Source organism: Tachyglossus aculeatus, chromosome 6 (assembly GCF_015852505.1).
Source record: "Tachyglossus aculeatus isolate mTacAcu1 chromosome 6, mTacAcu1.pri, whole genome shotgun sequence".
Taxonomy (NCBI): Eukaryota; Metazoa; Chordata; class Mammalia; order Monotremata; family Tachyglossidae; genus Tachyglossus; species Tachyglossus aculeatus.
Window position 1 is genome coordinate 51433554 of NC_052071.1, and position 18016 is coordinate 51451569.

The 18016-nt window shown below is 40.0% G+C and overlaps 1 protein-coding gene across 4 annotated transcripts in view; it reads right to left on the reverse strand.

Moving 5' to 3' along the window:
- Positions 1-18016, reverse strand: part of DIAPH2 (diaphanous related formin 2) — a 786157-nt gene that overhangs the window by 436907 nt on the left and 331234 nt on the right. For all 4 annotated transcript variants that reach the window (XM_038747818.1, XM_038747822.1, XM_038747820.1 and 1 more), the window contains one exon: positions 3895-3996. In XM_038747818.1, the coding sequence (XP_038603746.1) occupies positions 3895-3996 (102 nt within the window). The remainder of the gene's footprint in view (positions 1-3894; positions 3997-18016) is intronic.

Sequence of the window (18016 nt, forward strand, 5' to 3'; positions counted from 1 at the left end):
ATGCAAGAATCTTGACTCATGGTGTCTGATTAGTGACTTAGTGGACAGAACTGAGGTCTGGGAGTGAAAGGTCCTGAGTTCAGATCCAAACTGTGCCATTTGCTTGCTGTGTGACCCTGGGCAAGTCACAACATCTCTCTGCCTCAGTTACCTTATGCGTAAAATGGGGATGAAATACTTTTTCTCTTTCCCCTTAGACTGTGAGCTCCATGGGGGACAGGAACTATGTCCCATCTGCTTATAACAATCCCAGTATTTAGTACAGTGCCTGCAAACAGTAAGTGCTTAAATACAATCAATCAATTGTATTTATTGAGCGCTCAATGTGAGGAGAACCAGCGTGGCTTAGTGGAAAAAGCATGGGTTTGGGAGTCAGAGGAAGTGGGTTCTAATCCCCAATCTGCCACTTGTCTGCTGTGACACATTGGACAAGCTGCTTCACTTCTCTGTGCCTCAGCTACCTCATCTGTAAAATGGATATTAAGACTGTGAACCCCACATGAGACAACCTGATTACCTTGTATCTATCCAATCAATCAATCAATCAATAGTATTTATTGAGCGCTTACTATGTGCAGAGCACTGTACTAAGCGCTTGGGAAGTACAAATTGGCAACACATAGAGACAGTCCCTACCCAACAGTGGGCTCACAGTCTAAAAGGGGGAGACAGAGAACAGAACCAAACATACCAACAAAATAAAATAAATAGGATAGAAATGTACAAGTAAAATAAATAAATAAATAAATAAATAAATAGAGTAATAAATATGTACAACCATATATACATATATACAGGTGCTGTGGGGAAGGGAAGGGAAGGCTATCCCAGCACTTAGAACAGTGCATAGTAAGCACTTAATAAATACCATAATTATTATTACTGTACTAAATGCTTCAGAGTACAATATAACAATATAACAGACATATTCCCTCCAGTCTAGAGGCAGCTTCAGCATAGAGTCTAGTTCACTCATTATTATTATTATTATTATTAGTTTGCAGGCTAGTTCAAAAAGAACAATTATTGAATCAATCTGCAAGATGGAGATATATTATTATGTTCCTCATTTTGCATAACTATGGGGGCGGGGTAGTTTTGTGATGTTACGTCGTACATGAATAGGATTTTAAAATGACTATCTATGAAGGGTTCCAACAACAGGCACTTGACAAAATTCGGCAGTTTGCTATTTGGCCAAAGAATTATTTATAGAGATGTGCATAAACAAGAAAACTTCCATTTTCTATTTTGTTTTGGGTTCAGAAGGTATATTGCTTTTTATGTCCCCAAACTTCATTTCCTCAGTATGGTACCATGGATATTCCTCCTAAAGGACTACCTTGGCAAACTAATACATCTTCCAAGATAAACTGCATTCCGGAAAAATGGCTTCAGAGAAATTGTGTTGTGTACCTACTGTAAAACTCATAACTATCATGACACAGCTAAATTCTCAAATGACATATAACGGAGGTACAATTACACATGGAATCTTGGCATCTTATGTTTAAACACAGCCTTTAGAAAAAATTATTTTATATTACCTAATGTTGTCAAGTGTCCCTACCTAAAACCCATTTGCTGTTTGTTTGCGCTGCTTTACATACAAAAGCCCAAGAAGGTAAAACTTAAGATCAATACTTCAACTAGATGCTTGGATTGTTCAAAACATCACTCTGGTCCCAAATGACATCATGTGAATCTGATGGAATAATACTGCAGATTACCTTCACACTCTTTCAAATGTTCACATATAAGAAAATGTGCTTTAAATGTACAAACTGATTAATCGTCACACAACAGGGTGGGGGGGCACACTGGAAAATATTAAGCAGAACATACACACTGGCAAAGCTTGCTTTCTGAATTACCAAAAATAGAATGATAGCAAAATACTACCCCCAAAATTATACTGTATGTAAAGAAGAAGGCTTCAGAGAGGGGAGGCACTAAAAATTTAGGAACACCACGGACAGACACACACACACTCTTCTGCTCTTCAACAAAATAGTATCCATATCCACCAATGCCCTGCGCACAAGCAGAGGATGTCCCCATACAATGTTCCTTCATCTGTTACCCAAACTTTCTGGTGCCCATTTTTTTTTTTTTTCCTTTTGATATCACAGAGTCGATTGTGACGGTCCAGTTTGGCGAGCTGGTTATCGTAGCAATCTGCCATGAACACTTATCTAAAGACATACACGTTTAAACAGGGCCAACAGACTCACCGAACAGTTAAACGGTATGGGAAGCACTCACTTGACATTTGTCAATGGCGCCGGAGCGCTAATGAGGCTAGCTTTTTCTCAAAGAAATCAAATGAACCATAGCTATCTTCCTCCCACACTAAATCATTTTCACCAATTACCGGGGTGGTTGACTCTATATTAACTAAAGTCACCCGTTACTAATTGGTAACTAATTCTTCCTTGCCCACAACAATATGGGGAAAATTATGTAAAGCAATAATTTAGTGATACTTCATTGAATAAGAAGCATTGAGAGGTCTGTGTTATTGTTCCGAAAACACACTGTAAAGAAAGTTTTGAATTCATCAATGACATATTCCAGGAAATGTTAAAGTCTGCACTTTCTGACACAATATACAGCAAAGAGAATCCACTATAAAGTTCTTGAGTGTATTAGTCATCTACTTATTACAATTAGATGCTAACAAGTTGTGCTTTTTCTGGCTAAAGCATCATGTCGAAAGCCAAACACAGATAAATACTTGAGGCTCTGTTACATTCTATGGAAAATTATACGATTGTTGTTTTGAGAAACAAATCCATTTCACTTTCTGGCAATTAACACTTATGCCCTTTTTTCTGTTATAAGTAAAGAGAGTGTCAGTAAGGTCAAATTGGATGAGAAAAAAAGCAGAAGTCAAATCTGAAGTGCTAACAACAAGAGGAAATAAATCTTGCCTGTTTATTTCAAATCTGTATCACTGAATAGTGATACATTATTCTAATGCCTAACCCAGGAAGTAAATTTGGATCCCTGGGTAAACTAATTCTTTCATCATCATCATCAATCGTATTTATTGAGCACTTACTGTGTGCAGAGCACTGTACTAAGCGCTTGGGAAGTACAAGTTGGCAACATATAGAGACAGTCCCTACCCAACAGTGGGCTCACAGTCTAAAAGAGCCCACTGTGACATGAGATGAGCGTTTGGTGAGATGTGACAGTATATGTTGTCCATACAGAGCAAAAAGCTATGGATTCCCTGCAGATCTCAAAGAGATAATCCCCAAATTTATCACCAGCGAGTGATTAAAGGCACTGCCAGAATTGGATGCACTAAATGTAATCTGGATGATGATTCCACAACATTCTATTGACTATTTCAAAAAAAGTATGCTGTCATCTCCTCTAAAATGTAGGCTATTTTGAGTTTTGACTCACAATCTCTCGCTAATATTGAAAACACTACACAATCGATGAGACTACGAAAACAAATCTCTAAACACTTTAAAACACACATTTGGGCTCTATCATTTATCAGTAGTACATACATTCTGTGCGCTATCATTTATCAGTAGTACTCCACTGCCAATTAGGTGCAAAACTTCACTTATCATATGAATGTCTCATATACCAGACATCCGTTAATTACCTGTCACTACTGTTCCATTTTGTACAAAAGAATAGGTCCTGAAGGACACCCAATGGGACTCTATTTAATTGGGATCCTTGCTTTTTTTATTGTCCAACTGTGATAAAACATAATAGAAAAGAATCATCTGCCATCAATCCAGCCTGAAAACTGTGCGGATATGGCAGTGAAAAAGGGTAAAATCCTACTGAAATTCTCTTTTCTTTTCTAAGGCTGCTCGCAATGGCTCAGAAGCCAATGGTATCTTGGACTCAGGGCATACTTACCACCACGCCAAACTGCTCCGGTTCACAGAGGTCCTCGTATTCGCTCTTTAACTGGGCTAAGGCACTAAGCTCCGTCTGCTCGGGGAGGTTTTTCACCAGGTTCTGGAAGAAAAGAAACGTGAATTTGGTTTAGTATTCTACTACTGGGGGAACACCAAGTTCAAAGGCATTACAAAGCAGGCAAAGATGTGTTTTACAAACACCTAGGATTGTATTTGTGTACTTTCCTGAATGTGAAGAAAACACGCACAAATACATACAGACCCACACACACTTTATTTTTAATCTACAAAGGACAGACAATAGGTATGACCTTGAAAAAAGGTATTTTCTTTAAAAAAGCTAAATACCTTCTCTACCACATTCAGTTTTCTTAAACATTTAAATAGAACAGAGCTTCTTACGTGAACTGGTTTTATGAAGGCACCAGAATTGAATTGTAACCCTTTCCTTTAGACAGAGAAATGTGTTTCAGGTTTAATGACATGAGCCCAGAACCCAGCCAAAGACATTACTGGTATTATGTGATTACAATTCTTTTCATCATAACTATACGGGATTTATTAAGTGCTAACTATATCCTGACTACTCTGAAGAGTCGTGTTACATACAAAACTATCAGATCACGCAGTCCCTGGCTCATACCTGCCTCAGAGTCCAAGAGGGAGGAAGAGCAGGGATTTTATTCCCGTTTTACAAAGGAGGAAACTGAGGCCCAGAGGAATTGTGAGCTTGACCTAAGTTTGCACAGTAGGACATTGGCACAGCTGAATTCCCACACTCATGTAAATTCCCCTAAGCCTTGTCTGGAATCTATTCTCTGTCTCTCCCTTTTAGACTGTGAGCCCACTGTTGGGTAGGGACTGTCTCTATATGTTGCCAATTTGTACTTCCCAAGAGCTTAGTACAGTGCTCTGCACATAGTAAGCGCTCAATAAATACGATTGATGATAATCTATTGTAATGTCTGTCTCCCCCTGTAATTATAATAATGTAATAATGATAGCATTTATTAAGCACTTTGTACAAAGCACTGTTCTAAGCGCTGGGGAGATTATAAGGTGATCAGGTTGTCCCACGGGGGGCTCACAGTCTTGATCCCCATTTTACAAATGAGGGAACTGAGGCCCAGGGAAGTGAAGTGACTTGTCCAAAGTCACACAGCTGGCAATTGGCACAGCCAGGATGACTTGAAACTCCTTGTGAGCAGGGATCAGCTCTTGTCTACCAACTGTATTGTACTGTACTTTCCCAAGCACTTAGTAGAGTGCTCAGCACAGACAAGTGCTCAATAAATATTGACTGACTGATGTCCTGTTGCATTAGATTATTAAAAGACGAATATTTGCAGCAACGTGATCCTCTTAATAATCATGCATAAAGGCTCTGCTTAAGCATTCACACAGCAATAGATGACATTCCAAAAAAAAAAAAATCAAATGTATCTCTGGAGCCTTAAATGCCCAACATAACCTTTTCAGCCTCATCTCTCTACAGATACTTAATCAAACTTGAAAAAATAACATGGAATTGGTTCAAAATCTCATCTAAGGTCATACTAAGAAAACTTCTTACATTTTTCAGCATTCTGTCAAAAACTATAATCATCTTCTAAATCTAACATGCCCTACATAGAATTCCTTTGTTACCCAAAATGATTGTGGGCTCGTAATACACTCCTCGATTTGAGAGAGAATTTATTATACGAAAATGGAAATATGTCTTGCACATTCAGGATTAGGGCATAAAGAAATTCAAAATAGGTTAATTCATTTGAATGATAAAACCTGAACTCTCTGAACCAGGAAAACCTAAACTTTGGGAAACGGAGGAAAGTAGGACTTTGTGTCTTCCTGTGGGCCTTTATTTGATGTTTTATGGAATTGTATACCATTCCAACAGATGAGCTTCTGGCTTGGAATTTGAAATGACAAAGGTATATTATGCCAACTTTTATAGTTCATATTATAAAATCCCCAAAAACATCACTATTAGGTGCCTTGGCCCCCTTATTACAGGGCAGGGGTTGCCTTTCCTATCTCTTTTGTACTCTCCCAAGCACCGAGTACAATGATCTGCAAATAGCAGGTGAAAGTAAAAGGCTTTCCGTCTTTATAAGCCTCTTTTAATCAATCAATCAATCAACCAATTGTATTTATTGAGTGCTTACTGTGTGCACAGCACCATACTAAGCTCTTGGAAGAGGAAAATGAACTACAACAGAGTTGGTAGAAACATTCCCTGCCCACAGTGAGCCTTTTGTAACTCTATTCTGTTGTACTGTACTCTCCCAAGTGTTTAATACAGTGCTCTGCACACAGTAAGTGCTCAATAAATATCATTGATTAATATTATAGGGAAATGTACTCAGGCAAAGGAGCAGTTCTAATGGTTGGCCTGGATGACCCAAACAAAAGAAGCACAGAAACCAAGGATTGAGTAATCAATCGTATTTATTGCATGCTTGTTATGTGCAGAGCACTGTATTAAGTGCTTGGGAGAGCACAGTATAACAGAATTAGCAGCCACGGTCCCGGCCCACATTGAGCTTACAGTCTAAAAGGGTACTACCCCATTCCTGCATTTTCTTTTCTTTTCTGTTCTAACAATTCTTTGCCTTAGTTTCCTCACTGAGCTAAGCACGCAGAAGAACGTAACACGACCGAGTTGGTAGACATGTTGCCCATCTATAAGAAGCTTACAGTTTACAGGGAGAGACAGACAATAAAATAAATGATGGATATATACGTAAGTGCTAAGAGAGAGAATAAGAATGACAAAATGTTTCTGAAAAATCCAATCAGTGTCCTTCCCCATCCTCAGCCCCAGTGTCTGCCACACTCATCTTCTTCCAGCCGTGTATGGAGAGGATGTGAAGTTGAGAAGTGGGGGTGTGATGCTACCACTGCCACCCCTCTGGGGGACGGAGAGAAGGCAGAAGAGGCTCTGGGTATATCACTGAGGGCAGAGAGGGCTCCGGTAGGAGAAAAGACTGGAATTACCTAATGTTCCACCTTGCTCTTCCCCAGGAAGACGGTCCAGAGACAGTGATGGGAAAGTCAGGGAGAGGGCAGAGTTTGGGAGGGAAGATAAGGAGTTCAGTCTTGGACATACTGAGTTTTAGATCAACCAACCAATCAATCGTATTTATTGAGCGTTTACTGTGTGCAGAGCACTGTACTAAGCGCTTGGGAAGTCCAAGTTGGCAACATATAGAGACGGTCCCTACCCAACAGTGGGCTCACAGTCTAGAAGGGGGAGACAGGGAACAAAACCAAACATATTAACAAAATAAAATAACTAGAATAGATATGTACAAGTAAAATAAATAAATACATAGAGTAATAAATCCACTAAGTACATTCAGTTATTTCTTTCGATTATCTGTAAATATTTTTCAGTCTGCCTTCCTTGTTAGTGTATAAACTCCTAGTGGGTGGGGAACATTTCACTTCTTTGATACACGGAAACTCTTCTTCCTCCTCCTCCTCCTCCCCTTTGTACTACTAGTAGCCCAGCGCTTACAACAGTGCTTGGCACTTAGGAAGCGCTTAACAAATACCATCATCATCATCATCACCTGTCAAATGGGGATTAAGATTATGAGCCCCACATGGGGCAACCTGATCACTGTGTATCCTCCCCAGCGCCTAGAACAGCGCCTTGCACACAGTAGGTGCCCAATAAATGCCATTATCATCATCATCATTATGGCGGGCAGACATCCAGATGGAGATGTCCTGAAGGCAGTCCAGTGTCTGGACTGGTGATGAACAGAGTTCGAACCACTAAGGCAATGGATGATATGGCAAGACCTGTGCCAGTTTATCCGATTAACCTGAAGGACTTTGCCAAAGGAGCTGAAATTCAAAATGATGGCCACCCTCCGTAGGACGGCTTACCAAATAACGCAATTAGACGAATCATTCACCCAGTAGGAGGGAGCATGAAGGAATAAGATCTGAAAGCTTGTATGAAGGCGGAATGCCATCAGAGTTGTGTTGCACAATCAGCCCTATGTTACTTCAAATGGAATTAAAGGATGATAAAGACTTTAGCAGGGTGATGCCCTTCTCTGATCCTGCCTCAGTGATGCAGGAATAGATGTTGTGGTGGGAGTGAACGGGTCAAACCCACAGTGAAGACCAGCCTTAGGAGCATTTCCTTTATGACAGGTTCAGTAGCAGGAAGTAGATTATTTTTGTTTGTTACATGAGAGAACTGCAAGCACTTCAATCATATTAATTGAGCGCTCACTGTAGGCAAAGCACTGTATTAAGCACTTGATACTCACCCCACCCTTGCTCCTACAGTACAAGTACACACCTCTAATTTATTTACACTGATGCCTGTCTCTACATCTAGACAGTAAGCTCCTGCTGGGCAAGGAACACATCAAGCAACTCTAATTCAAATAATAATCATAATTATGGCATTTGTTAAGTGCTTACTATATGCCGTGCACTGTACTAAGCACCGGGATAGATATAAGCAAATCGGGTTGGATGCAGTCCCTATAATAATAATAATGTTGGTATTTGTTAAGCGCTTACTATGTGCCAAGCATTGTTCTAAGTGCTGGGGGGGAGGGTACAATCAATCAATCAATTGTATTTATTGAGCGCTTACTGTGTGCAGAGCACTGTACTAAGTGCTTGGGAAGTACAAGTTGGATAATGATGGCATTTGTTAAGCACTTACTATGTGCAAAGCACCCTTCTAAGCACTGGGGAGGTTACAGGGTGATCAGGTTGTCCCATGGAGGGCTCAAAGTCTTCATCCCCATTTTACAGATGAGGTAACTGAGGCTCAGAGAAGTGAAGTGACTTGCCCAAAGTCACAGAGCCGACAAGTGGCAGAGCCGGGATTTGAAAGGTAATCAAGGTTGTCCCATGTGGGGCTCACAGTCTTCATCCCCGTTTTTCAGATGAGAGAACTGAGGCACAGAGAAGTGAAGTGACTTGCCCAAAGTCACACAGCTGACATGATTTAGAACCCATGACCTCTGACTCCCAAGCCTGGGCTCTTTCCACTGAGCCACGCTGTGGCACAGAGAAGTGAAGTGACTTGCCCAAAGTCACACAGCAAACACGTGGCGGAGCTGGGATGAGAACCCTTAACCTTCTGACTCCCGTGCCTGTGCTCTATCTGTTACGCCACACTGCTTCTCCACCAGTAAACTCTAAATAAATGCCACTGATTGATTGGCTCCGGATATGTGAAGTCACCTGCTTAAAGCTGTTCTATAATACAAAAACAAATTCATTCATTCAATCGTATTTATTGAGCGCTTACAGTGTGCAGAGCACTGTACTAAGCGCTTGTGAAGTACAAGTTGGCAACATATAGAGACGGTCCCTACCCAACAGATGGCTCACAGTCTAGAAGGCACAGATAAGGGGGTCAGCGAGCCAGGATGAACTCGTGGATTAAGTTTTAAATCACAACTCTGCTTGATGAAATGACCTGTGGCAATTTGTAAACTGTTCTTTCCCCAAATGTGTATGTAGACTAGGGAAATCAAGGGGAAAATTTAATGATCCTGGTCGAAAAGGTGTAACCAAGAATAGATGGTGGGGAGGGGCTTGTTTAATTCATCAAATTAGACAAAAACGTCCCTTATAAAATGAGCTTTAGGAGAATTTTGTGAAATACAGCGTTAGGAAATACACGAAGGCTCTGTTTAGTGGCTAGAATTATCCCTAGGGTTAAATCAAATTAGTGATAAGAGTGTAATACATTTAGAAAAATCAATGCCTCATTTCTCAGATTCTCTAGATTACAAATAAGAGTTTTAAATTACATGATACTGAGTGAATAAATTCAGGAGGAGAATAAGTCTTTTTTTCCCCTTCTTGCCACTGCTCTTAAAGCTCAATGCTTTTGCTCAGTATTGTTCACCGATTCAGCACTTAGAAACACAGACAAACTGTAGAACAGAAATCAGATTCTCAAGTCTTAAATACTTGAATATTACCAAAACAGGGGATTGTAGAATTGCTGGAAATGAAGATCCGAAGAGCCAAACAAAATTGCGTATAAATCCAATCATGAGTTAAAGTGCATCGTATTTGTAATTACTGAGCAAAACTGTCATAATTAATTCTACAATAATTGATGTTCTACCTTATCATTTGAAGTCATCTTCCCCATTGCTTCCCCTCTCGTATCAAATTCCTTTCGCTGATGCAAGTATCAAGAAAATAAGAAGCAGCGAAGAAGCAGCATGGCTCAGTGGAAAGAGCACGGGCTTTGGAGTCAGAGGTCATGGGTTTGAATCCCGGCTCCGCCACATGTCTGCTGTGTGACCTTGGGCAAGTCACTTAACTTCTCTGAGCCTCAGTTACCTCATCTGTAAAATGGGGATTAAGACTGTCAACCCCACATGGGACAACCTGATCATTTTGTATCCCCCCCAGCGCTTAGAACAGTGCTTTGCACATAGTAAGCGCTTAAATGCCAACATTATTATTATTACTATTACTATTACTATTATTATTATTATTATTATTATTATTATTATTATTATTATTATAAGAGACAGTTTCTTTTTTAACATATCTACCCCAAAAAGCACTGGGGTAGCCTCACACAATCAGACCAGATTCAGTCTCAGTCCCACGTGGGGCTCACAGGACAAGGGGGAAGGAAAACACGTATTTAATCCCCACTTCACCAATGAGGAAGCTGAGGCATGGATAAATCGAGTGACTTGCTCAAGATCACACAGCAGACAAGTGGCAGAGCTGCAATGAAATCTCCACTCCAAGCAACCCAGCCTGCACAGTTTTCTCCTCTAACCTCACGCTACTTCTGTACCTTGGTCTTGCCACTCTTTCCCCTCTGATCCTCATTCACGTCCTTACTCTGGTGTGGAACTGCATCTCTCCTTCATATCTGACAGCTCACCCTACTACAAAGCCCTACTTCAATTACATCTCCTCCAAGAAGCCTTCCCTGACTAACGTCATTTCTTTCTCCTATTTGCCCACCCTTCTGTACTGCCTATGCACATGGGTCTGTAGACTATGACTATGACTATGTAGACTTTTAGACTGTGAGCCCACTGTTGGGTAGGGACTGTCTCTATATATTGCCAACTTGTACTTCCCAAGCGCTTAGTATAGTGTTCTGCACACAGTAAGCGCTCAATAAATACGATTGATTGATTGATGAGCACTTTGATTCTTACCCCACTCCAGCCCCACAGTACTCATTCATTCAATCATATTTATTGAGCACTTACTGTGTGCAGAGCAAGAGCACTGTACTAAGTGCTTACTTATGTACATATCCATATGCTCTGCTGCTTCCCCCTATCAGCAATGTATTTTAATCTCTTTATTCCCCACTAGACTGTAAACTCCTAGACGGAAGCGATTGTGTCTACCAACTCTACAGTGTTGTAGAGTGCTGGGCATGCATTAAGTACTCAATACTGGAAGCAATGTGGCCTAATGCATGGGAGTAAGAAGGACCTGGGTTCTAATCCCAGCTCTGCCAGTTGGTTGCTGTGTGACCTTAGGCAAGTCACTTCACTACTCTGTGCCTCAACTGTAAAATGGGGATACCTGTTCTCCTTCCCAATTACAATGAGAGTCCCACGTGGGACAGGGACTGTGTCCAAACCAATTTTAACCTTCACCAGAGGTTAGAACAGTGTTTGACACATAGTAAGCAGTTAACAAATAACATAATCAATCAGTAAATACCTCTGATTGACTATCATCATCATCAATAGTATTTATTGAGCGCTTACTGTGTGCAGAGCACTGTACTAAGCACTTGGGAAGTACAAGTTGGCAACATATAGAGACAGTCCCTACCCAACAGTGGGCTCACAGTCTAAAAGACTAGCTGGTCTCCTGTCACTCAGTTCTTTGCTCTTTAGAGTCTCACTGATATGATCCAAAATTATTTGAAAGTGCACAAACAAATGAGCTACCAACGACCAATGTATTGAGAAATGTATTGTATTCACCTACAATCATAATTTATAGAAAATGTAAGGGTGGTACAAGAAGTTCTCAAGTAATACCTTGCTTCTTTTTCAAATTGGGTGAGGCTAATCACTGAAGGATATATTGTCAAAGTTCTGGACACTGAAACCAGCATATTCATGTTTAAATGAAGAAAAGTAAAACAAATGGAAATTTAGAACAAAAACACATAGTGGAAAAAGCAAGCACATCCTTACGGATATCAATTTCACTGTTTGATTTTTTTTTAATCTTTCATTTATGCCAATGTTCATTTCCTGTGATGTAAAAGAGTGCCTCTTAGTAGAACATAGACCTTTAAATACCTTCTTCAATTCTGCAATTATTCTCCAGCATTCCCAAACTTTATTTTCTTTAAATGTTAATTGCACACTTGAAGGTTAGTTAAGTGAAGGTATTGAACCATAATGCCCTTCCCTGCTTGCCAAAACATAACCTTTCTTTCTTGTCTTATCTCATTAAGTCATTTTCGTTTTAGTATAACAGATTAGGGTTTTCACAATTTGGTTTACCATAATGTGCATAAATAGAGTGTGGACAATATATTTTTATTTTACTTGCATAGTCCCAAATTCATTCTAGAATGGCCCAAATTTAGGGATTTTTTTTTTTGTTCAGTGGAGTAACCATTTTCCCATCAATTCTATCTGCAGGTAAAGGCCTGTGCTTTTTATGCAACTACAAAATCTCACATATTGTGCATGATCATGAAACTGAACTCACTCAGCTACTTCATTTCTTCAGAAAAGGTTACCTACCAGCGTGCAGTGTTGTTAAATGTATCATTATATAACCAGACAATCAGTCAATGGTATTTATTGAGCACTTTCTGTGTGCAGAATACTCTAGTAAATGCTAGGAAGAGTATACTACTAGAGAGCTGTAGACATGTTCTCTGGCTACAAGGAGCTTACAATAGGGCCTACATTGTCAACAAGAGGAGCTCTGGGAAAGCAGTGTTTCTTTTGTAAAAACTGATGTTTCATTCTAAGAGGACCTTCTCTACTCATTGCCAAATTGTTCTAATACATGATTAATATATTTGATTATTTGTAAAATTGCAACATTTGCAAAATAAAAAATGTGGGTATTCTTCATGAAGAGACTCCCTATCACCTGCAGAAAAGATACTCATCCAACGGCTCATACTCTATCCTAATCCTCCTCGACCCCTCAGCTGCCTCCATCCCCTCGCCCCCTCCTACCTCACCTCCCTTCTGTCCTTCTCCAGCCCAGCCCGCACCCTCCGCTCCTCTGCTGCTAATCTCCTCACAGTGCCTCGTTCTCGCCTGTCCTGCCCTCGACCCCCGGCCCACAACATCCCCCTGGCCTGGAATGCCCTCCCTCTGCCCATCCGCCAAGCTAGCTCTCTTCCTCCCTTCAAGGCCCTGCTGAGAGCTCACCTCCTCCAGGAGGCCTTCCCAGACTAAGCCCCCTCCTTCCTCTCCCCGTCGTCCGCCTCTCCATCCCCCCGTCTTACCGCCTTCCCTTCCCCACAGCACCTGTATATATGTATATACGTTTGTACATATTTATTACTCTATTTATTCATTTATTTATTTTACTTGTACATATCTATTCTATTTATTTTATTTTGTTAATATGTTTGGTTTTGTTCTCTGTCTCCCCATTCTAGACTGTGAGTCCATTGTTGGGTAGGGACCTTCTCTATATGTTGCCAACTTGTACTTCCCAAGCGCTTCGTACAGTGCTCTGCACACAGTAAGCGCTCAATAAATTCGATTGATTGATTGATACTCAAGCTGGAATTTCTCAAAAGTGGTAACTCGGTCTTGTATCATAGAATGATAGCTCATCTTGATGATGATGGTATTTCTTAAGCACTTACTATGTGCAAAGCACTGTTCTATAATAATAATAATAATAATAATGGCATTTATAAAGCACTTACTATGTGCAAAGCACTGTTCTAAGCGCTGGGGAGGGTACAAGGTGATCAGTTGTCTCATGGGGGGCTCACAGTCTTCATCCCAGTTTCACAGATGAGGTAACTGAGGCCCAGAGAAGTAAAGCGACTTGCCCAAAGTCACCCACCTGACAATTGGTGGAGCCGGGATTTGAACCCCTGACCTCTGACTCCAAAGCCCGTGCTCTTTCCACTGAGCCACGCTGCTGTCCCAGTGCTTCCCCAGTTCTAAGCGCTGGGGGGTTACAAGGTGATCAAGTTGTCCCATGTGGGGCTCACAATCTTAATCCCCATTTTGCAGATGAAGTAACTGAGGCACAGAGAAGTTAAGTGACTTGCTCAAAGTCACACAGCCAATAAATGGCTGAGCCACGCAGGTCAAAGAAGCTGCGTGGCTTAATGGAGAGAGCACGGGCCTAAGAGTCAGAAGGACCTGGGTTCTAATCCCAGCTCCACCATTTGTCTGCTGTACGACCTTGGGCAATTCATTTCACTTCTTTGGGCCTCAGTTACCTCAACTGTAAAATGGGGATTAAGAGTGTAAGCTCCATGTGGGACAGGGACTGTCTCCAATCTGATTAACTTGATCTACTCCAGTGCTTAAAACAGTGCTTGGCACATAGTAAGTGCTTACCAAGTGCCATTACAGCAAGTACCACTATAATCATAGTAACAGTATTTATTAAACACTTACTGAGTGCAAAGCATTGTACTACATGCTGGGGAAAAATACACAAGTGTTTACCTGACAACATAACCAGCTCCTAAGAATGAAGGGGACAGAGGATATTGGGGAAAACACATTAAAAAAAAGATTAAATAAAATAACACAAAATACAACATACAGGACAAGGACACTGATTAAATATGATAAGAGCACTAAGGCACTGTGGCTAGAGGACCAGAGTTTCTTCACATGACAGACGTAAAAGGAAAAGTGTATTTAGAACATGGACTTTTTTAAACAATGCACTTGTAAAGCACTTCTGAACAACAGAGTGTAATGAGACAGGTGAAGACAGAAATATGATACAGCACAATGTCATGATGAAAATGAAAAAAAAGCCTGTTTTTTCTCTATGTGGAACAATTAATTCCAAAATCCCAAGCAATCCATTTTCTTTAGTATCAAATAATATTCTGCATAATGAAATATAAAACCAATCTGTATGACTTTGGGGGAAAGATTGCTTTTCAGTTTGAAAATGGATGTTATTTCTCAGTTAGGTACAACCCCAACTTTAGGAACTCTGACAGGGTGACAGCAGAGCAACATTACAACCACCGGCTTGTAATGAGTATAGCATGGCTTAGTGGAAAGAGCATGGGTTTGGGAATAAGGGGATGCGGATTCTAATCCCGGCTCTGCCAGCTGTCTGCTGTATGACCTTGGGCAAGTCACTTCGCTTCTCTGTGCCTCAGTTACCTCATCTGTAAAATGGAGATTACGACTGTGAGCCCCATGTGGGACAACCTGATTACTTCTATCTACTCCACCACTTGGAACAATTTGGGGGCATAGTAAGCCCTTAACAAATACCATAATTATTATTATTACAAAATTCCATTCCATAATCAATCTTTCGGTTTGGGGGTGGGAGGGGGAAGGACGATATCAAAGCTACTACAAACGAAGAAGGGTGGTTTAAAAGAATAATAATGATGGTATTTGTTTAAACATTACTATGTGCCGAACACTGTTCTAAGCGCTGGAAAAGCTAATCTAACCCTTGGTGGCACAGTTTTGGGGCAGAACAGTGGGAAAAGGTGATATAAGCAAGAAGAGGAGGTATAAACAGACAGTAGAGACAAGCAAGTCCTTGTTTTCTCCCCTCTTTGCCCTTATAATCTGTAGGACAGGATTTCCAATGGATAGAACCGAGTTAGAAATACACGCTCATTACACCATAAGCTCTAGACTGCAAACCTCTTGTGGGTGGGGATCCTGTCTTTCAAATCTATTGCATTGTTTTCTCCCAAATACTTAGTACAGACTTCAAAACACAGTAAATACTCAATAAGTAATCTAGGGTTTAGAACAGTTCTCAGTGCTCAATTTAGTGCTCAGAGCTTAGACTGGTATTCAGTGCTTAGAAGAGCGCAAGACACGTAGGAAACACTACGTGCTTTTTAAATACCATTAAAAAAATAAATGAATGGCACTGAATTTGGTTTTTTAAATACAATTAAAAAAAAAAATGAATGGCACTGAATTTGGTTTGACTGATTAGACTGTAAACTCCTTTTGCAACATTGTCATTTTGTGCTTCTGTTGTATCTCTTAGGCACTTATTCAGTGCCTTGCATGGAGTAGACTCTTCTCTTACCACACTTATGTGACATAAGCAATTTTCTTTTAGAATACGAAGAACAGCAGTCATTTTTAGAAGGAACAGAGTGCAAAATTGGGGGAAAAGACCAGAGGACAATCCTTTTGGACCTTGCATCATTTTTGACGCTTCTTTCAAATGACAGCAAAAATGACTCAAAAACATTTTAAATTTAGTAATTATAAAGCCACAGTGCATTGTGCTTCATTTTAAAATAGTTTCTCATTTTTTGGCTTCTAACTGCATAGAAGGGGATAGCAGGCTGGAAAAAAAAGGTCAAATTAGACTGGCTTCACAGAGAATTCACTGGCCTTATTGCTCTGTACATTCTCATAGTCACTAAATTGCATTATGAGATGCTTTTAGAAGTACATTATGATCACTTTAGAATGATATTACAGAGCAATGAACAACCCTTAAAATAGGAAGTGGCAAATCTTGGAAAAAAATATGTGCCTTCGAACATAAACACATTAACTCAGTCTGTGGCTAAGTTTCAGTAGTCCGTTCCATTAAATGTACATCCACAGTACAACATTCTGCATTTTCTTTAATGTCCTGAAATGCCTGTGGAAGACCATGGGGAAAGTTTCTCTTTCCTTTAGAAAGAAGTAGCCTGGCCTAGTGGAAACAGCACAGGCCTGGGAATCAGATGATCTGGATTCTAATCCCAGCTTCACCACTTACTTAGCGTGGCTTAGTGGAAAGACCCCGGGCTTTGGAGTCAGAGGTCATGGGTTCAAATCCTGGCTCTGCCACTTGTCAGCTGGGTGACTTTGGGCAAGTCACTTAGCTTCTCTGTGCCTCAGTTACCTCATCTGTAAAATGGGGACTAAGACTGTGAGCCCCACGTGGGACAATCTGATAACCTTGTATCTACCCAAGCGCTTAGAACAGTGCTTTGCACATAGTAAGCACTTAACAAATGTTATTATTATTATTATTATTATTATTATTATTGTTATTATTATTATTATTTACCTGCTTGTGTCCTTGGGCAATTCGTTTAACTTATCTGGGCCTAAATTCCCTCATCGGCAAAATGGGGATTCATCAACTGTTCTCTCTGGCACAGACTGAGAGCCTGATTACCTGTCTGTATCTATCTCAGAGCTTAGTGCTTAAATATCATGTGAGTGTGTGTATGTACACAGAGAAAACTATTGGTTTTAACATTTTAGGTATATATATATATATATATGTATGTATATATATATATGTATATATATATATAGTGCATATATGTGTGTATGTATATATCCAAAATTAATCCCAAAAAATGCATCTTGGCAGCTTCAAAATCCAGCCCTTAGTCTACCCAATAACTTGAGGGGAAAAACAGTCTTCTTTGATTTGGTTTCTAACTAATTTTTATCTGACCGGAAGTTCTAGAGGAAGATTCCATAATTTCATAACTCCATGTGGATGAATGGATAGTAAATTTTTAAGAGTTATTTTAGGGAATGGAAAAATTGTAGAATCTCTGCCCCTAACACATTTCTCAACTTCTAAAGAGTAGCTGAACAAAATGCAGGGAACCTAAGCAAATTTCAATTTCAGTTCCAGTAAATTCCTCAAAGTACTCTAGTTGTGCTGTATATTAATGAAGCTTCACCGATATATTTACAACTTCTCTAATTAAGATGGGGGAAAAAACAACCTTTCAAATACTTTGTGCATGTAAAATTTAATGCCTGCTAATGTCATGATCCTATTCGAAGAAATAATCTACTACTTTTTAAATGAAATTGTCTGTGATTTGTGATGAAACTAAAAGCCATTTATCAAAATTACACACTTGGCAATGCTCGTTATCTTTTCTCTTATTATTGTCTCAATTTGCACTTTGGAAGCCAAACCGTAAA